This window comes from Dermacentor silvarum, chromosome 11 (genome assembly GCF_013339745.2).
Source record: "Dermacentor silvarum isolate Dsil-2018 chromosome 11, BIME_Dsil_1.4, whole genome shotgun sequence".
NCBI classification, from domain to species: domain Eukaryota; kingdom Metazoa; phylum Arthropoda; class Arachnida; order Ixodida; family Ixodidae; genus Dermacentor; species Dermacentor silvarum.
In genome coordinates, this window is record NC_051164.1 from 42,066,320 (window position 1) to 42,094,057 (window position 27,738).

Below are 27,738 nucleotides of genomic sequence, written 5' to 3' on the forward strand. Positions count from 1 at the left end.
GTAACGAATTTCGCTGTGGAAGAGCATATCATATATTGAAGCTCCAAACGTTATGCTATAAACCGAAGATCTTCGTTGCCAAAGAAAACCAAAACAGTCAATGCATTCAAGAAAACCTAGTGGAAATATATTCTTCTATGCGTACAATGTCGGTATATATTCTAAATGCACTTGTAAGTGCTATCGAAGGCAGCAGGGCTCTTTAGGAGCGCAAATAATTGCCGAAATTACTTTTTAGTTGACAAGAAAACAGTTCCTTTTTTCAATGCTTCCTGATGAGAGACGTTCCCATTCATTCACACTGCAAGATTATTAAAAAGATTGTCCATTAAAGCTTGTGTCCTGGGACACTGCAGTTGCACAAAAAATATCAGTAACTAAACGAGGCGTCAAGGATCTTGTGTGGACATTTCAACCTTCTGGTCACAACATACACAAGCTTGCAGCCCATTAGGCTTTGTCTTGAAATGAGTCTGCTAAAGCTACGTTCGCGAACAACATTGGAATGAAATCAGTGACCGCTGACAAGGACCTGCAGCATACTTTGACATTGAAGCAGCCCAAATAGTTGTGGCGATGACGTCTTGCCTCGTAATTTCGTTTGCATCGTGCATTTCACTCATCCATTTTAGACGTCAAAAGATAAGCCGTTTTCTACACACGATGCGTTTAGTTAATCATTCCTTTGGTAGAATGTCAGCGTTGTTTTCCTGCACGGCGTCACTTCCACGTTATTATGCAAAATCCGCGGGCAATTTACTTCGATTGCGCACCAGTCACACTGTTACGGCTGCCCACCCGTATGCGTCTCTAGGTGTGCAATCAGTTCAGCCGCATCTCTGAAAAAACGTCCACAGAAGTTGCACGTAACCTTGCCGCACACATGTCTATCGAGGATTCTTTTGTGTGCAAAACGAAATCCGCACTGCGTACACTGATAGGATGTTTTATCCACGTGGTTATGGCGATGACAACTGAGGTTTTGTTGGTATTTAAATGATTGATTACATATTTTGCAAACAAAAGGTCTGTCCTTACTATGTGAGTTCAGATGACTCTTGAGTTCACGGTTGCTTTTGAATGGTTTAGCACATTTTTGGCACACATAAGGTTTCTCGTCTGTGTGAGTGCGCTTATGGTCATCTAGATGATGAGACTGCCGGAAAGATTTATCACATATAGTCGCATTTGTAGGGTCTCTCGCCTGTGTGCGTGCGGTAATGTACAGCGAGATGCTGAGCCCGGTGGAACAATTTGTCACACATATCGCATTTGTGGTTTTCGACGGCACGATTCCGGCAATGTTCTACGAACTTTGGCTTGTCCACAGAGGATGGGTCACAGACGCTGCAAATGTGGCCTTTATCACCCGTATGTTCGCTGGCCTGCCCGTGTAAGACATCCCGTCTGCTGGAAATCTTCCCACAGACTCCGCAAAACACTTGCTGTTCCCTTTCTCCGGTCCCAGTAGCATTCCTGCAAGTAGACATACGAGAAGGGCTCAAAATGACCGATTGTTGTTACGGGACGAGAAATAACATTTTTGCCAATTGAGTGGTTGACAATATAAATCGCGCGTTAATGGAAAAGGGAATTGCTCATTCTTAGCGGTAGCTTGCTGCGCTTTTATTTAGCGCTCAATTTGACCTTCGGAGGGGGTATTCGGTAAGAGTACACCTAGTGAACTGTCCATTTCGGCTGTTGTCGATTGGCTCCAGCTGCACGAGCGAGACGGAGCCGCCCAGTCTCCCTCTCGCTCGTGTAGCCGGAGTCAATCGCCGACGACAGCCGAAATGGACAGTCCACTAGGTGGGCTCTTACAGAACAAGATCCGCCCCCCCCCCCCCCCCCCCCTTCCGCCCGATTGGATGGAATTTAAAACCGGTGCTTTTGGTGGTCTGTGACGCTACGCCTGACATTAAGAACTATCTTCATTCAAGTCACAAGTAAGAAAAAGCCTTTTTTAAATACATCATCTGTCACCTACATATTGCTGGTGCGGGTAAGCTGAAGTATCCTGCAGTGATGGTTAGTGCAGAAACTCAGCCGATCTAAATAGCAAACACATGTGCGACTTCAACATGCTAGCAAAGAGTATCCAAGCTGTTGTGCCTGGCCGTCCCGCGGGACTAGGAATGCTTCCCCGGCATACGTGCAGCTGTGGAGTGCTGTTCACGCTTGGTCGTTTTCTCTAGGCCAAGGATCTGGCGACTTATTCAGCGTCACCTGGAGTGAATTAACGAGCAATTATGTCTCGTATCTTCTGCTGTTCGACCGCCCTGAGCTGATGGGCGAGACAAGTTCTGGGAGCCCAGTCTGTAATGAGTCATCGGCCTCCGTCGGTTTTCGGGTGTTTCCGGGAAGCACCAGCACCCGCCCGGACTACGACGAGGCCCGGCGGTTAGTGTGAGGCGCAACCCAGGAGAACCCTTCCGAGACGACAACAGCCGCCGCACTCACTGGGAAGGGTGGCTTCCGCGAACGCCTACTCTCCGGACCCGGTCAAACTGACCGTCACGGAGAAGCTACTAATACTGCCCATGTGGAGCATTCTCGTGGGAATCACGTCGACGTTTGGTTCCCAAGTTTCCACCCGTTGCCTGGCGGGCGGGGGCGATCAGGCAACATTGGAGGCAGAGCCCGGCGGAACGGTGCCGCATCATGGGCGGGAGATTGCGAACTGCTCGAATTTTGTGATTGGCCAAGAAGTGCAGTGAATTCTCTCAACGAGTGAAAGGGGGAAATTAACTGCATAAAAAGAGCAGCTGGAGTTTTGCTAGAGACGCCCGTCCATGCAGACGCTCGGACGTGCTACGACTTAGCATGTAGTAAGCTACGATCATCATGGAGCCCTTGTTTTAAACTATCATGCACATATGTATATAAAACGCTTTTCTTAGCTCTCTGGGGGTCTTCTCGTAGGTTCAAAGAACCATGGGCTGTGCCCACCCCCCAGAGTATACGGTTATACACAATCATTGCGTTACACGGTGCCTGTACTAATAAACTATTCAAGGAGGATTTTGATCCTCTGTGCGCTTCTACTGCAGTCATTAAGTGTTTTCGTCGGGACAAACTGTCCTAAAATAGCAGTTTTCTTACTGCATTAATTGAATGAAGGTTTTTTTGTTTTCTATTTGTCTATGCAATGTAAAACCATGTTCTTGTATGCATATTGCCTGTGATCAGTGTCCAAAGTATTTGTTATCTATGAACGATGTTCGTTCTCTGCGACAGCTGTACTGCCATGTAATAGGGAGTCGGGACCTGTCAAGTCGCTGCTGCGACTTTTAGTCCAGTCCCCTCCTTTTTGACGAAGGAAAATAGAATGGAATGGAATACCAAGAGAAGGGAAGTGCAGTCGAGGACGGCAGAAAACTAGGTGAGGTGATGAAGTTAGGAAACTTGCAGGCGCAAGTTGGAATCAGCTAGTGCAAGAGAGGGGTAGTAATTGGAGATCGCAGGGAGAGGCCTTCGTTCTGCAGTGGACATAAATATAGGCTGATGATGATGAGTTATTCTTGTTATTGTTCACATTACTCATGCAATGTGACGGTGTGGTTGAACTCATGTGGTGTTACTTTGTGCGTCTTTTGTAATCATGCCACCTTGGCCGGAATCTAGACCGGATATGTAATGAATAAATTAGAACTAGGTAAATAAATGAAAAACATACTAGCGAAGTAATAAGAATGATATATAAATAAATAACATGTACGACAAGTCAATTACTCGCCACGGCAGCGCCAGTAGCGTTTTCAGAGAACCAGTCTAGGCTCAAGAACAGTTGATTATTAACTTCCGTATGACTTCAAATAGAGTTTGTTACATTGGATTGAAACCGTTAAATTCAAGCAGCTGTATCAATCAGAATATTGCTTTAGGTTTTCAACTTGCAAATATTGACACGTACACATGTTTATTATTCACCGGTGGCCGCTTTCCACCGGCTAACGAATGTTAAACGTTATCGCTCGGCGCAGGACGCGCCTGTATCGGAAGTTTCTAGAACGTTATCGATGCTTCTTTCCGTTGTCTGTTTTCACCGACGCTTATGTTATTTGATTGTATGACCGACGCGAATTGTTTAGAACTTTCTGGAAGACACGCGGGCATCAGGGATTAATCTGGAACCTTCTATGACTCAGGTATAAAAGCCGACGCGCTTCGCCGCTGATCAGATTTCGACGACCGCCGACTGTGCTCGCCGCTTTCGTTGTGCTTCGAGTGTAGCTTGCTTTTGTGGGCACAGGTTCGCCCAATAAAGAATCAGTCTCGTCATACACAGTTTTACGACTGTTTACTTCAGCGTCACTACTACGTGACAATATACTGAAATCGCTTAGCTTAAAAAATAAAAGCATAGACTTTACAAATTTAACATCACCAACAAAGTACGTATAGCGCAGTTCTATTAGTTGCATCTCTCAGAGAATCTTAAGCGGACAACTTATATCCAACAGTAATTTGCGTGAAATTGTTACATTGTGTACAGGGATTTGCAAAGGATCTACTCGTAAAATTATATATTTCAGACCGCTGTGTATTACATGAATTTGGTGCACTTTAGTTGTGTTATTAGGTGCAGGTTAGAGATGCATGACATTGTTTTTATTGCTGAATCAAAGTTATAATTTAGATTCTCGAGTTTCTGAAATTTTTCTTAAAAGTATACGACAAAAATTGGAAATACAATTCCTGCAATTACAATATTATAACATTTTTTTTCAAGTGCCACGAACTTCACCAATGTTGGTGAAGTGCATTGCCTCGCAAATTGGTTTCTCCTTTTTTTATGCACATAGGTAGTAGGTTTTGACCTAAAGCTTACAGCTTACGCCAGCGCCATACTATCAGACCAGCAGCTGACATTTGGCGAATTAGGGCATCAAAGCTTTCATCCCTCGCACAAGTTCACCTGAGCAAGCATAATTGAGTGTCGTCGTCGACAGCGTTCCGTTTTGTCTAAATGAGTTGCTCTATCGAAAGGAATTCTTATCAGAGTTTGACTCACCTAGCGTAATTTACCAAAATGCCCGATGCTTCCTCCATGACCACGTGACTTGTACTGGGCACTGCGTCGTCGCCGCCGCTGCTGTATACCGGAAGCGGGTGACCGGTGCTTCCGTTTCCTGTCAAGTCTGTAAGCCATGAAATCAGAGGGGTTTGATTCGACACTGTGCGAAATTACGCGCTACGAACGCACGGAGAAGCGAGATGTTTTCGTAGAGGCTTGGGGCTAAGAAACTCTGACAGCAATGCTGCCGTCTCAAGTGATTCTCTAAATTAATGCAACAAAAGCAGGAAGAGACGTATGTGTTTTGGGAGTTGTTCATTGTTTCATTCCTTGGTTTTCTCTGCCCAGACGAGAGCTTGGTTGATCTTGCAATGCCTGATTTTTGTTTTCGCGATTCTTGTCGCGCTTTCATATTGTATGGGCTCTCCGACAGGCAATCGGCGTCAGCCGTCTGCGTTGCATGTGATAAACCAGATATAACAAACATCCACCGACCAGTCGCTACATGCTAGTAAGCTGCCGTCATTGAAAAACTTCACGACGGGGAAGCCCTCACGGTTCTATCGGAATATACGTGTTGCACTCGTATCGCCTGCTCATTCTCGCAGATTTTCTTACTAAATGCGAAAGTTTTCCGGAAAAATGATTGGCTGTGGCTTAGGCAGAGGTTAATTTAAAGTAAACTCTCCATCTTTTGCCATACAACTCACTGGCACATAATTATGGTTATGAGAGAGAGAGAGAGAAAATTTTTAATGAAAAGCGGGGAGGTTAACCAAGACTGAGCCCGGTTGGCTACCCTACACTGGGGGAAGGGAAAAGGGGAGAGAGAGAGATTAAGAGAAGAATAGAAATTCCGCTGTGGATATCGCTGACGTAGCAACAGATCTCTGTTCTATCACTGACGATCACTCATTCCGGATCATAAACGGTCACTCAGTCCTGTAGTTTTGAAAAATCGCAGCAGCGCTTTTGTGGCCTTTTGCAGCTCTGATATTCGAGGCCATGGTCCCAAGATCTTGCTCAAGGTGAACGGTCTTCTATCCAGCTTATTGAGAGAGGTGCAGAAGTCATGTCTTTCGTTTTGAAAAGATGGGCAGTAGCACAGTAGGTGTTCTATAATCTCATCGACACCGCAGGCATTACACTCGGCGCTAACAGCCATTCCAATCAAGCACGTGTAAGCATTGGTGAATGCAACACCCAAGCGTCAGTGGCACAGCATTGTTTCCTCACTTCGCGGAAATCCAGGCAACAGCCTCAGTTGCATGGATGGGTCGAGAGGAATGCAACCGATGCTGGGTGAATTCAGGTGTGTGCCACTTAATTCTCCAACTTCATACTGTGCGCTAGCTTGCTTAGGTGTTGGGCTGCGTTTAGTCCTCGATAAAGGCACAGAAACAAGGTTTGCTCCTTCGTGTGCTTTCCTAGTAGCTTACTCGGCGAGGTCGTTGCCGGAGATACCGCAATGACCCGGCAGCCACTGAAACACGACGTCGTGTCCTTTTGCGATCGTATGATGGTGCATTTCCCGTATCTCCGAGACGAGTTGTTCACAGGACCCGTGACGAAGAACTGACAAAAGACGTTGTAGGGCCGCCTTTGAATGTTTATGGTTTGAATGGATATGGTTAAGACATATAAGTTGACCCCTAAAGGTAGAGAAATGTTGATGAAAGAAAAAGAAATCATCATCTGACTAGCAAAAAAAAAAAAAAAACGATTTTTTAGGCACTGAAAAGCTGTCATTCTGAGAAACGCGCGTGGATTTTCTTCGTATATTTATGCTAAAGGAGAGCGGATGACACATTTTTCTTTGAAAATCCGGCTTGGCTGCGGATGCCTGGTCCTGTCAAGGACGGATCGAGGGTAGCATCCTGATTCGTAAACCGTGTTTTTATCTCTACAGCAAAAGAAACAGCAACGTGGTGCGAAGCGTTTTGAGGGTACCTGGCTATCCTGGCACTGTTTGGGGTTCCACGGAACCTTGCCAAGCGGACCAACGTGTTCGCCTAAATCGAGTAGTTGAGCGTGTGGCAAAAGCACCAACGCAAGCAGGTTGTAGACGATCGTGTCGAGACCGGTGATAGTACAGTCTAACAGCGCCCCAAAATGTGAGCTCTTTGTAGAAAAGAAGACTAGAAACTAGCACGCGATATACGTTTTTAAAATCTGGCTTGCTTTAGATCGATAGAAGTATGCGTGCGACAGTGGTATTATTTTTAAAAAATCGTGGTGAAAGGAAGCACAGTGCTGCTGCGCTCGACGGCAGATGTTCGAATCAGCCGTCTGAATAATTTTCTTTTTACTGAAACGACCAGGGACAAGCTCCTACCTACCTACAGCAAAGTATAGTTGCAGTCGGTGACAAGCCAAGAATAAAATGTTATATGCACGCCGTCCAACTCAAACAATTTTCACAGATCCATCAGCCAATTAGGCTACCTCATGTCCGTCACGCCAAATGGCATTGCGCAATTAAAACAGCTCTTTTCTCTGTACAGTGGTATCTGTGTCACTGGTGTTAGGATTAAACCTGAACATGTCGGCAAATTTTATGGGTGACACTGTCATCAGCGCTCAGCCAAACGTAATATTTTAGCTTTTAACAGCGAGCTTTTGTTCTTCGATTAGCCCACCATTTACATTAGCAGAACAAAATCATTAAGCTGTGAGCGGATTCCAGCTGGCTTGGCGATCTGTTGCACGTGAAGGACAGGAGCACTACGTTTTTGTGGGCGGAGCTTGCTCTCCATGCTTGCGTTGTCACCGAGTACAGAATGACGCAAACGATGCTTAGTAATAAAAGACTTCACGGAAGCGAGAAAAGCATCGATCAAAGGAATGATTGAAGCGTGGATGAGCGCCAATTCTTCAAGCACTCCTGATCGTCTATATTCGCTGCAAGGAACCGGGCTTGTGACCAGAATCGGTTGCTTTAAGAGCTACATTACTTTCTATCTACATGGGGGCGAGTCTTCTCCGACTGTTCTCACCTACAAGCCTTCAAGCGACGAACGTACAAGATAGTGCAGTGGAACCCAACTGCAGATTTAAACCGGAGCATTATATTGACTCCGAATGGTGATTCTTGTCAAAAAAGATTTGTTTCTTTGCTGCATGATAATGCGAAGCTGATGTACAGGGGACTGCATGACAGCGTGAAATTGATACCGGCTTGTCACAAATCCAATAACAGAAGTGAGGAACCGATGTACAAAGAAAACCCATTTTTGAACTTAAGGTTACCTGTGCCGCCTGAAGATTACTCAGATCTGTGAGGAAATATTGCAAGATAAAAAAACCAAAGCCCCTTTCTTAAACAAAGATGCTTGAACGCGAAGCTTTCACACATGCAAATTGAATCGAAGCCCAAAGCCAACGCCCATGCAACGAACCCAAGAAATGTTGAGCGACCCGATGGGATGCATATGTGCTTTGATGGCTTGTTTATATAGGATTGTATTTCTTGAACGTTGAAGTTGAATGAACAACGGCTACAGATAATGTAGCCGTTGATTAAACGCACGCACTCACACTTTCACGGACAACCCTACATTTGCTCAGTATTGCCTCGTGTTTGCTGTGGTAGACGGTCAGAGGTTCTGCCGTTGCCGATACACGGGATCGGCCTTACGGGCACGATCGCGCTCGCACCTACGTTCGCGTACGGCAGCCTCATTTACTGCCGTGCGCTTCACCCGCGGCCTACCCATGGTGACGGCCGGGAATGCATTGCGTGACGCGCGTAATGCAATGCACGTATATACAGTTCGTCTGGGTAGCGTGGCGTTGCAGTTCCCGTTGTTCTTATCGCTACAACTGCGAATGTAAACTGTAGCGTTCTACGATGCGTATGTCGTTAGCTTTCAGATTTGTTGGGGATCCGCAACGCAATATTGCAACTGCAGGAAACAGACGAGGACATAACATGCCAGGATTTAGACCTGCCATCGGAGTTAAATAAAATAGCGTAGAACGGAGCCTATGGCCTAATCATAACAGAAGGTATAACGCGCGCCGTTCAGTCATCACGATTGAAAGACGCAGACATCCGGTTTGACAGCACTGCTCGATGGTACTCCCTCTATACTGCGACAGTGTCGTCTATGTTCTGGTTCTCTTATTTGAAAGGGAGAAAAGAAACAGAAGGCAAAGGCCTGCGCGGCCCGCGCAGCACAGTCACAGTGTAAGCTGGAGGCGCGCCTCCATCGGAGCTCCATTTTCGGCAGCGCGCACTAGAGGGTTCTTAGCTTGCGAGGAGGAGCCATAACGTGCACCGAAGAGTAAACTGAGACCACGCGGCGCATCAGGAGCTAGAATATCGAAGTGTAGAGCGAGTGATATCGCAGGGTGCGGAGAAACCGTATGCGCTATCGGCGTCAAATGAAACGAAAACGGCGGCGCGCGTGCTACAGTTTGCGCCTCCATCATTACTACGTAATGCCTTTATGGCGGTGCCGGTACTCTGTAAATAAATAAATGAAATGAAAAAACACTGCGCCGTCACCTTTTCACGTTTTCAAGGAAGAGATAACCAGAACAGGGAACAAAATATCGCAGTATAGGGGGAGCATCATCGCGCGTTGTGGTCAAACCCCCGTATGTGCGCCCCTGTTATTGCTGATGACTGCACTGTGCGCACTATACCTTCAGTTATGGGTTCTGCGGTTCTCGATTCATTTCACACCAATAGTACATACCCTGTCGTACGTCGTCTACGTCCACGTCTGTTGTTCTCCGTTACATTGAAAATTTACGACTATTTTTTAGCAGCAAATTTTTCGCGTGCAGTCTAAATTCAGGACAAGAAGCGCAGCCCAGGTGAATTCATCATGTAGTTATCCGCTTCAATAAACGACCCCAATCAGAAGCATTGCTACTAAGTGCAAATCTTTAAGAGCCGTACTGCTGTTTCTTTCCCTCGCGACATCGACACAATATTTTAAACAGCTAATAGGAACTACCTGCATCGCTGTGGTGGCTAACACCTCTGACACAGTAAAAAAAAATGTATTCTGGCACGCGTTGAATTCTTCTTTTTCCGGCACCTTCTACCCAAATGAGCATATTGCTTTCTTAACCCTGTTAAATGTGCGTTAGGGATTGCTCGCTTTAAGAGCCGTACTGCTGTTTCTTTCCCTCGCGACATCGACACAATATTTTAAACAGCTAATAGGAACTACCTGCATCGCTGTGGTGGCTAACACCTCTGACACAGTAAAAAAAAAGTATTCTGGCACGCGTTGAATTCTGCTTCTTTTTCTGGCACCTTCTACCCAAATGCGCATATTGCTTTCTTAACCCTGTTGAATGTGCGTTAGGGATTGCTCACGGATAATCTACCAACCCTCCTCGCGACTAGTACAGCATCGTACACGCGCGAGTAGCTATATCGGCGCAGCGATTAACCTGTCATGTCTCATCACCCGTGAACTCAAGTTCACGCGGCAACAGTTCAGTTGTGTGAAAGTGAAACCACGCAGAATGTACAGCGCTGATTGACATGGGGCAGAAGCATGTACCTGAGAGTCAGCGGCGATGCTGTTCAATTGCGTCGTACACGATAGCAGACGTTAGCATCCTCAATCACTTGGAAGGCGAGACGTTAATTCTATACAACGGCCGAATACATTCCCACACCTACCGTTGACAGATGATGTGCTTTCAGCCCGGTGGTACTGCGTGTTCGACTGGTCAACCTCGGTGCGCTCAGGAATTCTAGAACACAAGACAGATATTCACATGAACACTCAGTCCTCAGGCGGTGAACAGTGGTAGCATAAATATTCTAGCTGAGAACGCGTTTAGACAAGGGGACGATCTCGCGATGACCAGGCCCCTTGTTGAAACTTTGGTTAACAGCGCGACAATTACATGGGAAGTAAAAGAACTGACAAGGATCTACTTCCCGTGTAGCTTCCCATCGTGCGGATAACCAAAGATGCAACATTAGCAACATGCCCCTTCAGCCACCGTTGAAGTTGTTGAAATATTTGCTGCCAGAATATTGCACACACGCATATTGGTCTCAGGGAATATACTTCGAACTATGAGATCAAAATGAAAGCAGTCTTGTGGCACGAAAACGCAGGAAAAACAAATCCAAGCTTTAGCTTCCTGCTTTTTTTCAATTGAACTGGCTAACCGATTTTGACTCGGTGCTTTACAAAGTCTTTTCGTTCCCGTTATTACTTGTAAAATATTTCCGCCTCCAATCCACCCTGTGAAAGTGAAGCTACAGCGAAGCTGTTGCTGACGTCACAAAAGCGGACCACCACAAGGAGTCGCACCGTCGAGATTAATGTAGCGTCCACGACGACCTCTTTCGCGCCCTTTCCGTAAGTGCTTCGGTGCACGCCGCGGTGCACGTTCGCGGCATATATACGCTTGCGCGTAACCCGCGTTCACGAAGTGAACGTCACTGCAATTTTTTAACAATCTTGCTCTGATGTCGATTACGGTTTCAGCACACTCGGTGCGACCGATCCAACGGACAGAAAGCCCACTCATCAAGGACAGATACGTCGTGTGCCCACTTTCGTCACACGCGCACGCAGGTGAGACAGGATTGCACCATATTACGCGTTCTAGTAGACCCTCCGCCTGGCGCATTATTGAACTAATTCAATTTCTCAAAGTAAAGTGTGGCACAGAATTTATGAAGAACGACTTATAGAAAACCTGCAGACACGATATCATCGGATTGTAATTTGAAGACACGAGGAAACATTCTGTTACGCGGAAACTCAAAATTACACTAGCTCTGGAGACGAAAAGTTTTCTTTGTCGACGCGACGGTGTACACGCACGGACGCGGGAAATTGGCCGGGGTTTCCATATATGGCTTCGCTTTAAGCCGATATGTTGGCTCAGCAGTCTAACAGTTAATATCCGCGTCGACTTTTGAGCCAAACACGTAATTTGGTAAAGCAGCAAAACCTTCTTCCTACAATTAATAAAGATATTGATCTTAGACACAGCCGTAACAAAAAATGATGTATTTGTAATGATGTACAGCGGTAACAACAAATGACATTGTATTTTAATAAAAGAAAGTTGCTATAAAGAACAGTACTGTTTTGCTAACGCGCTGTTTGCAATGTTTCGTTCTCACTAAAGACGCACTATGACGGCTGGAATAGGACGAATGGCACATTCTGGGCAATATCTCGTGCAGGCACTCATTCACTATAGTAAATTATTTCGTATTAAAATGTTTTGCTTTATGCAGAAATTTTTCCTTAAGGATTTTTGGAAAGATTGCTTGTGTGTTTGCATGTGTTGCCTAAGGGCAACAAATGCAAACTGACAAGCTGTCGCTTCAAACCAGCTTGTGTCCTTACTACCACCAAGCTTATGTATTCTAAAAATAAAGTATTGTGCGGCAAACACTACTTCGTCGAACTTTTCTTAATTGGCAAATGACAGTGTTTTCGTGCACTTTGACGAGTCGTCTAGAAAAGACATTGGTTCAGAAAAGAAAGTGTGCAGTGCGGTTCAAACTAATGCATTCTTAGGCTTTTCGTGCCAGAATCATGACATTATAAAACGCTTGCCGCTGTAGGGGACTCCACATTAATTTTGACCACCGGGGCTTCTGCACCTAAATACAAGCAAACACAAGCATTTTTGCAGTGTGCTTTCATCTAAATGTGGCGGTCGCATCCGGAATTGAACCCGAGAGTTCAAGCTATAGCACCGCAAAGGCGTGCAGTGCAATACTGACACATAAACGAAAAATATTTTCTTCGATAAATACATTCGCTTCATGTTGTGACACAAGTCTTATCCTCAGCACTAACCTTGCGTGGAGCATGGCGATATTTTAGCACTGCCCATGCATCGACACGTCTAGAGCTAAGAAAGCCGCCGATATAAAAGCTCAAGTTGGCTGTCAAATTGGCCTGTTTTAGGTGGGAACAAGGATATAGCTGTTAAAGACTATATTCTGGGGTCGCGACTGTAGGGGACTGCATTCAATGAAAATTTGACCAGCGGTAATGCTCACGTTGTGTAGGCGCCCAAAGTAGATGAAGCGCCCTGGGTACCGTCACGGCTGGTACTTGGGGTTGCTTCAGTCCGTGAAGCTGAACACAGGAGGCGTGAATCCATTGCTTGTTTCTCAGTCATGCCTGATGTATCGATGATGTCGAACTGGCGTGTATTCGCAACGGCGCGATGTTGAATCCTCGCGCATGCGCACTCAATGCGAAGAAAGAACGACAACAAATTAACACTTTAGCACTTCGGTATTTCGAATAAAATGACAGCGCATATCTGGAAAAAACGAGACAACATAGAGTACGCCACTAGCATGAAGCTGAACTGCAAATTTTTTAACGCTAGCAGAGGCGCCTCGATAGCCATTGCTATCTTTCCGCAAAATTATCTAACCAAGCTAGCCCTCACTTCCAAATAGAAGAAAAAAGAAAAAAAAATACGTTCATATGACGATAGCATTACTGTTTTTCGTGCTCTTTGCAAAGTGAAGTTCACAGCTGTGGGCGGCGAAATTGATGGTCGTCTAAGGACTTCTGAATGTGTGGGAAGTATGCATGGTAAGTTGCCCTAGCAAGCCTATTATTTTCAGATGCGACAATTTTGCTGACCGCTGTGGCACCCTCTCGGTTTGTTCAAATTAAGAGGACAGTTGTTGTCATCTGATGAGTGCCCGAACAACTTAATTATTGAGACGAACTAGAACGGATGTAAGTGCGTTACATGTTTCATTAACAAGTAAGTGAATTTTTTGGCATCACGTTCATTGACAACGAGATCAGGAAAAGAGTCCCATAATTCAATCGCGGAAAGTAGAAACGAGCAATTAAAATCATTAGTTGATTAGTGCAGATACAAACTAAGCGACTTGAAAACGCGGCGAGATGAACGGGCTGGGGGCAACAAAAGTGTTCCTCGAAGATTAAGAAGCTGTAATAGAACTCGCGGAAAATGCACAGCTGGCCTGACTTTTCGGCATGGCGCTAGACACATGCTCGAAGTGTTCACCAAGAGCATCTGCTTGGTCTTCTAAGCGTTCTCCTCGGTCATTTATCAGGGGTTACGGATGGGTTTGTCTCCGCTTTAATCAGCTTACTCCATTCCACATTTGCAGCTCGTGTGTGCACCAATTTATCCCAGAGATAGGCTTTCCCCAGCTCTTCAGCTTGTCCTTATGTTGGCCTACCCTGTGACTTACCTTCTTAAATTTATAAAATCATACGTGTTTGGGCATAGGCGGAAAGTTTTCATTTTTCCGGAGGGGGGGGGGGGGGTGTTGGGTCCTGATCAGCTTTCCGAACGCCATCTATATATATATATATATATATATATATATATATATATATATATATATAATCATATCATAAGAAGCCAACAAACAATAACACTAAGGACAACATAAGGGAAAAAACTTGTACTTACTAATTGAATTAAAGAAATGATAAATTATTGGAAATGGAAACGGATGAAAAAACAACTGTCCGCAGGTGGGGAACGAGCCCACGTCTTCGCATTACGCGTGCGCTGCTCTCACCATTGAGCTACCGCGGATCCGTTTTCCCATCCGCTTTCTGGGGTATTTATGTTTTACAACTAGAACTAACCCTGGGAGTATTTGCCAGCGCCACCACTCACAAGCCCAGGGGCGGATGTGGAATATCCTTTCTGCCGCAGGCGTCACGAGCACGTGATCTTTTTGGGTGATGGCAATGGCAACTGGTCAATAAACCCACATATGCTACATGAAGGCATCAATGTTGCCGGATTCAAGCCCTCGTTATGTAATGAACGAGATAAGTACAAGTTTTCCCCCTATGTTGTCCTTGGTGTCATTGTTGGCTTCTTATGACATTATTAACAAATCGGGCCCCTCGGTTCCCTTTCTTCTCGTTCTGATATATAACCTTTAATACCAGTTACACTATAAACTTCGTGTGACGTCGAAAGATTGTTCACTGAAGTGACGAGCTTATATGAGTATTTGCAAGACCTCAGAGTAGGAGACAATCCAGTTTTACAGCCTCAGTCCCCTCACACCGCCAAGAGACTAGCGTCTCTTGGTTTCGCCATGCGACCAGCGGATTCAGTTAAACACGTTAGTGAGATACATGTGTTTTGTGCGTATTAAGTCGCAGAAGTACACATTTATGAAAAAGCAATGCCACGCCTTGTAAAATATTTAATACAGAAGATACAATCAAGAAATCTTTTCCTGATGAAACGTCAGTGATTGAGAAGATACGACATAACATATATATAATCATTAAACGATATATAACAATTTCTGAACACAACTTATGACTAGGATTATTAGCGTAAGTATAATGTGATTCCATAACGCCATAGTCTTATTACATGTCAAAGCATGCCTTATGCCACTCGTTTCGTTTATTTTCCGGAGGCAGAACAAAAAATTATAGAGTAAACATTATGAGGTGGCCAAATAAACATATTAACAAGTAAATAAATAAGACAGCGATATCTCAAAAGCGCGAAAGGACTCCATTGCAAATTTAGGAACAGCGTGGATTGTGTTATTGAGAGGCAAATGCAGCATACGACGAATAAATATTGATAAGGAAAATGCACAGGGAGACTAGGGCAGTTTTACAAATAGCGAAACCACGTGTCTTTTCTTACCCAAATAGCCTCACTCTGCTTGCGCTGTTATGGAGCCCACTTTCGGTTCCTTTGTATAACATTTTGCGTTGCTTTCAATGTCAGGTGGGTTGCTTTGACTTGCAGGTTGGTGCCTTTCTCTCTCCTATATTAAATACATCAGTTCGTTGTCCGATGCGATGGTTTCACCATCATTGAAAAAAGTGTTCGTTCGGTCACTTGATATGGAAATGAAGTATTCGGCAATCTTATTCAAATTGATTTTGCGGGACAGTTTTGTGGGCGTGCAAAATTGCCAGATGGTTCAAACGGGCTTGTTCAGTCGTCGACTTTAATTTTGGCCGGCTCTTTAACTTCGCTGTCTTCCGCCACCTTTGCGTATCCTTCCTCAGTCGTTTCATGACGCCTGCGGTTCCTCGTGTGTATGTTTCCCTCTTCCGGGCACGCTGCGGCTGCGTGGAACTGTAAAAACAGATGCGTCACTAGACCATCTTGTTGGGATAGTTGGTAAATCTTCGCCAAAGTAGCACGCTGTGTAAAGAACACTGCACAGAGGCACACAGAACAAATGCAGCGTACTGTCTACGCTTAAGTGACGTGTTCATGTGTAGAACGAATTACATTGATGAGAAATTCGTACCCTATGATATCACTTCACACTTAAGAAACCATGACATCAAACGGCCGTTCGTTATCAAATTTCCAGTACATGCGCCAGAAACGCTCGCAATATGCTCTTCAGGTACCTCTTAGAACTTCACGCTTAATTGGATGCAGGTAGTTGTGCTCATCATTAAAGCCAGAGTTGATATAGACAACCCTTCATGCTATGGCTCATTTTATCAAAAAGTATATATAGCGTGCGAGGTTCAATGTTGGTATAGCACCTATTTTTCATTCATTTTTTACGCGATACATCACCAGATATATGCAAGCTATTCCAAGTAGGACATGGTATGGTCTTGTATGAATTGGTTGTGTAAATAGTAACCTGATATTGACATCTGCCCCCTAATTCTTCATCCTAATTTCTCATCTACGCGTGTGGCAATGACTGAAGAACTCCTAAAAGCGAAAAGAAAGTTGAGAGTACGAATAAGCGATGAAAAGACTATTTCCTACTAGACACAGGTTAATAAGAAAAGCGTACCTCGGTCGTCAATCAGGCCGCCCCAACCGCTCTTTTAAATCAAAACGCAATCAGTCACTGCTGCGCAATTATTCTTTTTTGGCTACTACGATGTTTATGTACGTACATTCAAAGCTGGTAAAAAACTTGCCAGCGTAATGTTCTCCAGCTTAACGAGTTTGTGCTGCAAGCATTCAAATACCTTCCGCAAATATAAATTGCAAGTTTTCTAATGGCCGAAAAAAAAATGACAACCAACCGCTAACATATAATGAAACGAAATTTCCATCTACGCGTCAGCTAGCATCAATCGGCTCATGAGCAACTATCAAAAGGTACCTTCAGTTTCTTACAACACTGCAGTAAAATGCACCGCGCGAAACGAAAACGATATTCACTAGAGGGAAGCCGCGCAAGATGTTTCCTTCTCGACCTATAGCTGTTTTATAGGGATAGCACTCCTTTATAACGACTGCATAAAGAGTGTACTTACCTCTCAATCGCTGAGAAACGGAACATTTCGCTCTGCGTCGCCCCATCACAATGGCTTGCAGCACGCCTTGTGCCCTTTTCTCGGCTTTTCCGACATTGCCGGAGCATTCGCGGGCACACACACACACACACACACACACACACAAAAAAAAAAAAGGAAATCTTTAACCGCAGAGCTTACGAGCAGAGTTGCAGGTTTATTGAAAGCGGCAGGAGCCGACGAGCAGCATGGCAGTCGAAGCGATGACAGTGAAAGCGCCGCCCATTGGGTGCAACAAATGAAGTGAATAAACACAAATACAGGACGCCAACAAATAAAATAGGCAGAATCACATTTTATTTCTACACATAATTGCATCACATTACTTTATTATAGTATAGCTTGAAAATATAGAAACGAATATGCAAACATTCAATTTTCCGTTGGCTACAAAGAAAATGGAGTGGCGCTATGGCAAGTACCGAAACTATATCCCAACTGTCCATCTACTGACTATACTTTCAGTTATGGTGCGGACACGCGCTCCGCCGTTCTCGTTTCATTTGAGGCCGATATTACATCTGCAAGTAAAGCAGTGCTGCTCAACGCAGACGCCTTCCACCTCGATAAGAGGTCGCATACATGCCTCGCCTGTGAAACCGTCGAGATTCAAGTCGGAAGTTGCCGAGCTGGAAGAGGGAAAGCGAGCGCCGGTGGAGGACGGCGCCTAGATGTGAAAAGGGAAAGAAGCACGCGGCGGAGGGGGGAGGAGGAAGGATGCGGAGCGGCATGGAGGAAGAGGGTAGGATAGGGTAGATAGGCTAGGGCGGGAGCGTCGCGGCCTTAGCAAAGCAAGCGCTCTTGTTTACTGGGCCTTAGTGCTGGCTTTCGTGTCTTTCCTTTTCCTCGCGGAGCGTCGCGCCCGACCTAGTCCCATGACCGTTGGTGTTGAGGCCTGTCTGTTTCCTTGCCGAATAGACCAACGAATCACGGCGGAGCGCACCCACCACACGCGCCGCTAGGTTCCTTGCAGCACCAGCAGAAGGCGCTCCCCTCCTCGCATCCGCGGCAGCGGTGGCGCCTGTCGTGCAGGGTGAAGATAAAAAATAACCTGAAGGCACGCCTCCCCGATAGAATGGATTCGAATTGCGTCACGTACGTATGTAAATGCGGCCTCTGAAGCCATGATGCGTTCAAGGTGTTCGTCGTTCAACGCTAGTAGTCAGCTACTCCGATTAACAAAATGCTTAGCATAATTTGTGTGCGCCCGCGCTTGTGCGATTGACTGCGTACGTGCTCGTGTTTCGACTCTTTATGTATTAACACAGAGCTTCGTTGTATATAGGTTCAAAGTCACAGGCGCGGAGGACGCTGGCGGCGGACGATGTAGGCGAGCACTTCCGGTTTGAGCTGCGACGATTCAGGAACGCCAAATCACCGCTGGATCTTTCTGAGACGGTGTCAGCAGTTAAGCCTACTTCAGGCTGCGTCGAAGAGAACAACCTGCGCAGTTCTCGCACAACCGCTCCGGTGGTCTTTCGGAGCTCGTCGGAGCCTAGTGCCTGGATTTTTCACTTGGACGAAAGCAATAGGCGGATATGTTGCCGAATGCGCAGTTCCAGCTTCTTTCGATGCCCGTGGCTTCTCTCAGAAATTCCGCGACGGTCTTCGCTGGTTTACGAATCCATCCGGCGTAAAGATCTTGCTTCCAACCGCACATGAGGAACCACGCTTTCTTCTCAGACATGTGCGAGTCAGCGTAGCTGAAAAGACGGTTCATCTCTTCCGTGAAGATCGCTGCGTTCCCATTCCGTAGCTGCACACGGGTTTCTAGCAGAGCTTCGGCCCGCTCCTTGCGCACGACGCTCGTGAATGTTTGTAGGAAGCCGCAGCGAAACAGATCCCACGTCGTTAGGCTGGACTCTCGAACAAAGTCCTGGCGGTGTCTTCTAACAAGAAATGGTTATGCCGGAGCTTGTGGTCACTGTTTCAGTTGGTAAATGTAGTGATTCTTGCGTAGGTCTCTGGCCAGCTTTGCGGATCTTTAAAAGATGATCCGCGGAAGATCGGTGGCTCACTTGACTGTTGCAGCGCGATCGTTGCAGGCGACACAAGGACTGTCATCGGGGCTGTTAAAGGGGCCATGCACCTTCCTAGTCTTTTTGGGCAGACATCCGTACTCTGGCGGTAGTCATAGCCTGTGGCTAGCTCGCTGCTCCATGACGACGTTGACGTTCTCACGTCGCTCAGGGTATGTCCGCACACAGCGAAGCACCTCTGCCAGATGTCACGTTATAGTGAAGGTGATCAACACAGTAGGGAAGAACCGTAAGTCACGAAACTGTTTGTTGAGCGAACGGGAACCAGGAGAACAAGTTACACTGGGGAAGAAAGATGATGCACGGCACATGCGTCGATCATCCAATAAGGCATTTGCGGCTTACAAGCGTCCGAGATTCGCACATGATACGTCGAAGATTCTAGCGTAAACGTTGATGCTCGCGTGCCTTCCATAATGCACAACTCTAATCGCGTCGCGCGTGCAATCTGATTACAAAAGGTTCATGTACAACGTAGACAAAAGATAGATTAGGCTAAAATTATCAACAATGTTCTGATACGTGCAGGCGCTTCATGCGCTGAGCAATAACTTAATATTTGTTAGCCGGTGAAGCGTGGTCACCACAACAAGATAAAAGACTACGCGTGTCAATATAACTAAAAGCTATCTCTTACTTGCATTGTCATTGGTCCTACGAATACGTTTGTCACATGAGGCTAAAATGATTCTACAGCTGTAACTAGAGAGCAGTGGGAGTCAAAACAGACAGGTTCCGAGTAGATAAGAAACTGCCCTTTTAAAATGACTAGTACGTTCCGCCAGAATAAAACTATTTTTACAGTGGGCGAACATATATAATGAAGCTCCAAATAATTTCACTCTCATGCAGCCTCACTATCGTCATCAGCTTAGTTTATGCTGTAGAACAAAGATCTTCGATATGAATACAAAAGCCAAAGAGAACCAAAACAGTGAATGCATTGAACAAAATCTGAAAATAAATTTTTCTGCGTACATCATGGCTATATATCGTGCTAAAAGCATGTGCAAGTTTGGTCTCTCGAAGGCAACAACATAAGGACTTCAATTAATGGCAGAGATTACTCTCCGTTGACAAGAAAGCGCTCCTTACTTTTTTTGAATGGTTCCTAATGAAAGATGGTTCCTTCTATTCACGCTGCAGAATCATTAAAAAGGTGGTATGCAGGGTGTTTCATTTTAGCTGCACCAAATTTTTAAAAATTGTGTGTGGCAGATAGCACAATTATAATCCTTGATCTAAACTACTCGATGAGGCGGCCATTACTTCCACGAGAAATCAAAACGCCTAATTGAATAATAGCATAATTACGCCAATTAACTTTTTAATTAATTATCTTACGGCACATCTTTCAATCTACGAATTACAGCTGCTGAGTTCGCAAGGCGTATCCACTTGGAACGAATTCTCAGGACTGAACCAGTTTCGAGATATTAATTTTCAGTGTCCGACGAAATGCACGGGCGTTCCAGCTAACTTTGTCCTTCATTGCATAAAACAGCGTAAAACAGTATATTGTGCGGACACTTCAACCTTCTAGTTACACAAAACACAAACTTGCAGCCCATTAGGATTTGTCCGGAAACGAGTTTGCTAAGACTAGGTTGGCGAACACATGCAGTTGTGCGAACAGAGAGCACTGGTCAGAATCTGCAGAACACTTAGACAGTGAAGCACCTCTGTTACTTCTGGCGACGACGTCTTGTCTCACAGTTGACAAAAGGCAGATGGCATCATTTACATCGTGCATTTCACTCTGCCGCTTTAAACGTCAAAAGAAGCCAGTCCCTGCACACGATGCATTTGGTTAGTTTTTCACTCCTATGGAAGAATGTCAGCGTTGTTGTCCTGCACGGCTTCACTCTCACGTTTCTATTCAAAAGCCGCGGGCGATTTACTTCACTTGCGCACCAGTCACACTGTTACGGCTGCGCAATCGTATGCGTCGCGAGATGTGCAATCAGTTCAGCCGTATCTCTAAAAGCACGCCCACAGAAGTTACACGTAGCCTGCTGGCACACATGTCTATCAAGGGTTCCTTTTTCTTCAAAACGAATTCCGCACTGCGTACACTGATAAGGCGTTCTATACACGTGGATTTCGCGGTGACGACTGAGATTTTGTGGGTGTCTAAATGACTTGTTACAGATTTTGCAAACGAAAGGTCTTTCCCTACTGTGCGAGTTGAGGTGACGCCCGAGTTCACGTTTGCTTCTGAATGCTTTAGTGCATTTTTCGCAGGCATGAGGTTTCTCGTTTGTGTGAGTGCGTAAATGTTCAGTGAGATTTGTCATCTGCGCGAATGATTTGCCACATGTTTTGCAACCGTAGGGCCTCTTTCCTGTATGCGTGCGTTCATGGATAACGACGTGATGAGACTGCCGGAACGTCTTATCACACATGTGGCATTTGTAGGGTTTCTCGCCTGTATGCGTGCGTTCATGGCTGTTGAGATGATTAGACCTGCGGAACGATTTATCACATATTTGGCATATGTAGCGTCTGTCGCCTGTACGCTCCCGGCAATGTTTTACGAACTTCGACTTCTCCACAGAGGATGGATCCCATTCCCTGCAGATGTGGGCTTTATGGCCCTTGTGTCCGGTAGCGTGCCCGTGTAAGGCATCCCTTCTGCCGGAAACCTCGCCACAGACACCGCAGAACTCTCGCTGTTCTCTTTCTCCGGTTCCAGTAGCATTCCTGCAAGTAGACGGGCAAGGCGGCTCAAAATGGCGGAATGTTGTCACGGGATGAGAAAAAAAACATTTTTTGCAATTGAGACATTGACAAATTAAATCGCACGTTAATGGTAAGGCGACTTGCTCCATCTGAACGCTAACTTGCTGCGTTCATACTTAACTCTCGAATTGGGCTCTGGATTGGCAGAAATTGAACACTGGTGCAGTTGGTGGTCTGCGAGATGCTAAACTTAAAAATACCAACTATCTTCATTAAAGTCGCAAGTAATAAAAAGCCTACATGTAACAGGTGCAGGTGAGTTGAAGTATCTGGCAGTGATGGTCAGTCAAGAAACTTAACCGGTCTAAACAATAAAAATACATGTGCCCCTTCAACACGCTAACAAAGAGTATTCAGACAAATGTCCTGACATGTGTCCTCGGAACTGAGACCTTCGGCATTGAAAAAGGCTGCTTTGCCTGAGCGAAAATAGGTCTGCGTTTTTAGGACCCCTGGTAATTTAAGAACAATAAATATAATTGGAAATGGTTGGGAATTGGAAATGGTTGGATAAATGGAAAACGCGCACTACTATTCGCGTTACTTCTGACAAGTATAGGTGGACTAACTCCCCGTCGGACATCATATATGTCATAACTCAATCCCTACATATCGAATACGTAGAAAACCTTCCTGGTTTAACATTTTCGGCAGGGGTTCTACCAAGCCGTTTAATATTTCACTCACTTTCGAACATTAAACCGTTCCTGCCGAAGGCATCGAGCTACCGGCGCGCATATAATCTATTCCCTGTTCGTTCAGACGAGGCGCGAAATCAAGTCGATCCCGAGCCTCCGCCAGTATGGTGGCGCCATCTAGTTAAGGCGCCTGCAAACGCAGCGTACCCGACATGTAAGTTGGACATAGCAGTTGCATGCTGCATGTAACCGGACCTGGTTAACTCAAGCAGGCTAGGTGACTATTTGTCACCAGCCCGTTTTGAAGATTCCTGTAAACGATCATCATCATTATCCACAAGAACAACGTACCATGCCACGGGTCAAGGGATGTGAGATGTGCGCCACGTATTCTGGATACCTCTTCGGTACACGTTATGGCGTCGCCTCGCAAGGTACGAACCACTGCTGAAGAAGCAAATCGTAGAGCTACCTGAGCGGATAAAACTAAGCATCATCGGGCTCAGCAGACTGCTGTGCAGAGAGCATTACAAGCCGCAGCTCGCCGTTGACGCCGGGTGGACAGTTCAGATCGTTCTCGTCAAAACGAGGCGAAGAGACTTTGCCGCGAAGACCCCGCTGCGCGTGGTCCCGGAATTGGAGCTACTCCTGAACCGCTCCACCAGCTTACGCTGTGACTGTGCTGCTTGTGCCGCGCAGGCTTGTGTCTTTATCTTGCTTATGGACTCAAATATTTTTCGCATTTGATTGAAATACGCTAATTCCAGCAACTGTATCACTCCCAATATTGACTGAGGTTTTCAAGTTGAAAAAATTGTGCACTTAGTTAAAAGAATTAAGAGCTTGGGATTTAAAATTTGAACAGCAAAAATATGCCGCAGTTCTATTACCTGCATCTCTTAGACAATCATAAGCGGACATTGTTTTTTTCATATCCAGATACAATTTGCGTGACATTGTAAGAATGGGTACAAACATTTGCAAATGGTCTACTAAAGAAATGTATTTTAGAATGCTGTATAATACATCAATTTTGTGCACTTTAAATTAGGTGCACTTCAGAGATGCACAAGATTGTCTTTATTGCTTAATAAAGTTATAATTTTGATACTCGAGTTTCTGAAGTCTTTTCTTTAAACATGACAGAAATAGGAAATGCAATTCCTTCAATTACATCATTATCACTTTTTAAATGCCACCTCTTCACTAGTGTTGGTGCAGTGTGTTGTCGGGCAAATTGATTTCTGCTTTCCCAAGTACATAGGCAGATCGTGAGCTAATGCTTTTTTACGCCAGCGCCATACTGTGAGAGCAGCAGCTGATATTAGGCAAATTCCGGCGTCATAGCTTTCATCCCTCGCACAAGTTCACCAGTGAAAGCGTAATTGAGTCATAGAAAACGTTCCGCTTGGTTTCAGTGAGTTGCCCTATTGAAAGGAATTCTTACAAGAGTCTGACTCACCTAGCGTCGTCTCCCAAAAGGCCCGTACCTTCGTCCATGACCACGTGGCTTGTACTGGGAACTGCGTCGTCGCAGCCACTGCTGTAGACCGGAAGCGGGTAACCGGTGCTTCCATTTTCTGTCAAATCTGTGTGCCCTGAAATCAGGGGTGCTGATTCCTCACTGTGCGACAATAATTCACGAGGCTAGAGCATTCCGTGCTAGGAACGCGTGGGAAGCAAGACGTCTTCGTAGTCTTATATCGATATCTTGAACAGCAAACTGGCACTTCCTACTTAGCAGTTATGACTAATACCTCTCACATAGCCAGAAAATGTCTTCTGACGGGTTTTGCAGTCTGCCTCTCATTTTTTTCCCGACCTCTACCTAAATGCACGTATTCCTTTCTTACCCCTGTTAAATGTGCGTCAGGGATTGCTCACGGATAATCGTACACAGAATCGTACACGCGCGAGTACCTTTATCGCCGCAGCGATTAGCATGTCATATCTTGTCACCCTTGAACCTAAGTTCATGCTAAAACAGTTCAGTTTGTGAATGTAACGCTCAGAATGTATAGGGCCTATTGACTGGCGTAGCACCATGCACCTCAGAGCCAGCGGCGATGCTGTTCAATATGTGTCGTATACGATAGCAGACGTTAGCTTCTTAAGTCACCTGCAAGGCGAGGCGTGGTATACCAGCGAGCCTAAAACATTCCCACACCTACCGTAGACGGTGGAGGTGCCTTCAGCCGGGTGGTACGGCGTGTTCCATTGGTCAAGCCAGGTGCTCTCAGGAATTCTATAACACAAGACCGTAAACGTTCACATTAACATCTACGTTAACATTCAGACCTGAGGTGGTTAGCAGTGGTACAAGCAAGGACTGTAGCTGAAGCCAACGTTTCTACAAGTGAACACTCTCACGAGGACAAGTCCCCGTGTTGAAACTTTGGTTAGCAGCGCGACTATTACATGGGAAGTAAGAGAAGTGACAGGATCTACTTCCCATGTAGATCATCGTGCTCCTAACCAAAGATGCAACATTGACTTTGTTGAAAGGTTTGCTTCCAGAATCCTTCAGGTGTACAGGCATACTTCGAGCTGTGAGATCAAAATGAAAAGTCTTGTGCCAAGAAAGACGCAGTCTTCGCCCAAGAACAATGACCAAACTAAGGTGGCGCCGGGTGCGCTCATGACCGTTCCGATCATTATTAGCCGTTATTGCTCTTTAGCGCCGTATCCATCCGCGTCGAACTGTTATGAACCGTGATCAACCGTACTCCAGCAGCGGCTGCGAATTGCGTGGCCACGCAAGCCCTATCTTGAAAGGATCTGCGATGGGGACAGAGTTCACCGAGTGCTAATAGCATCGTGTGCGCTGTGTTCTCGCAGGAAAGTTTGCGTTATAACGAGAGGCAGCACTAAGATCAATTCGCTCGCTGCTGCGGGCCCTATCGTGAAAACGACCGTCTTACGTGACGGACGGACTGACGGACGGACTAAAGGGTTCTCTAGTTGGCGAGGCATGGAAATGCTTATGCCTTTAAACAATGGTAGGATTGCAGAATACCTTCCTTGACGTTTTCACATACTTCAAGATATCCTACTGCGATACCTGCGGCTCAGCAACTACTTAACATAGTGTTACCTAATACTTTTCATCTTGCGGCCTATGGACGTTTTGGTGGAGGTAACAATATTTTAGCTATAAAAATGTAATTGTGGTGTTTTACGTACGCACTACAACCATGCTCTGATTATGAATCACGCCGTATCGTTGACTGCGGATTATCTGTCGGACACTCTGCTTACTGCCTGCTTACCCACGCTGCATTGCTTAGGTAATTTTGCCCGTCGTCTCTGTTTCATTGTATTAGGTCTGTTTTAGATGAACATCTTTCTCCTCACTTTATATATTACATAACGGAGTAAGTAAGCAGGTACGAAACCTTCAAGTCTGGCGCACATTGCAGAATGTTAACGCCAGCTTCGCCTGCCGCGTGCTCAAAACAGTTGATGCAGTGCCTGTTCCAGGCATCAGAGCTAACCCTCTCCGGGAGCAGTTAAAGGGCACGGGCATAGTTGCACCATGTTAAGCATTCCTAGTCGTCTCTGAGTTGCCTTGCAACTAAACTTTTCTAAATGTGGGCTCACCTGGCGCCGTCGTCAAAAATGGCTGATGCTTTCTCAAAGTCAGCACGGCTTGTACTGGGCCTTGTATGATCGGTACTGCTACTTGACCCCAGAAGCAGGTAACTAGTGCTTCCATTGTCAGTGACACCTTTAGGGAATAAAAGAGCAGCAAAGATGTTCATTCGTCGTAGAGCAAGCACAATTCATAAGAATTGAACATTTCATTCAGATAGCTGGTGCGAGGCAAGAAGCCTTTAGTGCAGGGGAATCCTACTGAAGTACTTCTGTACGCAGATCATTTCCTTTCTGAAAGTGTCTTCAATGCATGCAATAACTTCGTGGTGATGAGGAAGCCGAATACAATCAAGTTTGTGCAAAGTTTGATATCATACCGCGGACAGAACAGAACAGTGTTCGAGGTGAAAAACGACATGTCAGCTTCTTGTGCGTACTACTCTTGACCCAAAATATTTGCAGTAGTATTCACTAATAAGCACATTACATGCTTCACTAAGTTCACGCTTTTGTTCATCTATTACAAGCGGTAGACATAGCCCGTTGCTAAAGCGGACAAAGAACAAGTGAGAGGGCACATTTCAACCGAAAATGATAAATTTTATTTGAAGCATGCCCTAAAATTCTTGACCCCATATGATACATAGATGCGTCAGCTTATCAGAATCCAATTTGCTGACTCCTTTAGCGGAAGTTCCTCAGAAAGCACAGGCTGTCAACAGTGCATGTTTAGCAGCTCATCACGAAAAGAAAAAAATGAATGTCATCCCCAACGTCCTTGTGTAGGCCATCGATAGACTATAAGACAACATTAAAAAAAAAAGATTGCTCAATGCGCATATGTAAAGAGTCGTGTTGCCGACACCAGACCAGCTCGGAAAGTAGTGCAGAAGTGCTAATTAACGAGGAAATGCCACAACAGAAAGCATCGGAGTTCGTTAAACTATGAACTGCATAGTTAGCGCTGCAAGGATTGTAGATAGGAGACAGATAGTTCCTTAAATATGCAGAAATTGCGTGAAATTGAGAAAACTTTAGCGCGAGAGACTAAAAAGGCGATAATCACGGGAGTACCCTTCTCACGATGACCACCCACGTTAGTGCAATTAGCATTAAAGCAATGTAGGTACACACTGTATTGGTCAATACACCTTTATTTACAAGGTGTAATAATAATGTAAGAATAGAGGTAAGTCGGCAAAGAATGATAATCGTATTATTACATCCACACGCCACAGTCCATACCTTCGGACACCACAGAAAATTTCATTAAACGCGGCTTCCCAACCGCCAGCATTAAAGATTTCGGTTGCAGTATCTGACTTAGAATGAACTACAGTGGTATTGCATAAGTTTGTATTTAGGGCGCTCATTTCTTATTGTCCCACATTCACACTTTTATCAGTCGCTCCATTGAAGTCGCAGCG

The 27,738-nt window shown here is 45.4% G+C and overlaps 2 protein-coding genes across 2 annotated transcripts in view; one reads left to right on the top strand and one right to left on the bottom strand.

Annotated features, from left to right (window-relative positions):
• The window catches only part of LOC119432532 (sericin 1-like), an 860,508-nt gene that overhangs the window by 778,150 nt on the left and 54,620 nt on the right, over positions 1-27,738 (top strand). The window lies entirely within an intron of this gene.
• On the bottom strand, positions 164-13,255 carry LOC125941525 (endothelial zinc finger protein induced by tumor necrosis factor alpha-like). The gene is made up of 4 exons (XM_049658985.1): positions 13,029-13,255; positions 10,665-10,738; positions 5,015-5,141; positions 164-1,476 (listed from the first exon to the last, which is right to left on the bottom strand). Exons 1-4 carry the CDS (start codon positions 13,148-13,150, stop codon positions 1,173-1,175), a joined length of 627 nt encoding a protein of 208 aa, XP_049514942.1. The 5' UTR covers positions 13,151-13,255; the 3' UTR covers positions 164-1,172.

What these genes read in the sequence shown, in the direction of transcription:
- LOC125941525 (XM_049658985.1), bottom strand. Translation starts at nt 13,150, where the DNA reads ATGACTGAGAAACAAGCAATGGATTCACGCCTCCTGTGTTCAGCTTCA. An exon ending in ACTTTGGGCGCCTACACAAC is followed by an intron (nt 10,739 to 13,028) that starts GTGAGCATTACC and finishes CTTGTGTTCTAG; the next exon opens with AATTCCTGAGCGCACCGAGG. An exon ending in AAGCACATCATCTGTCAACG is followed by an intron (nt 5,142 to 10,664) that starts GTAGGTGTGGGA and finishes CATGGCTTACAG; the next exon opens with ACTTGACAGGAAACGGAAGC.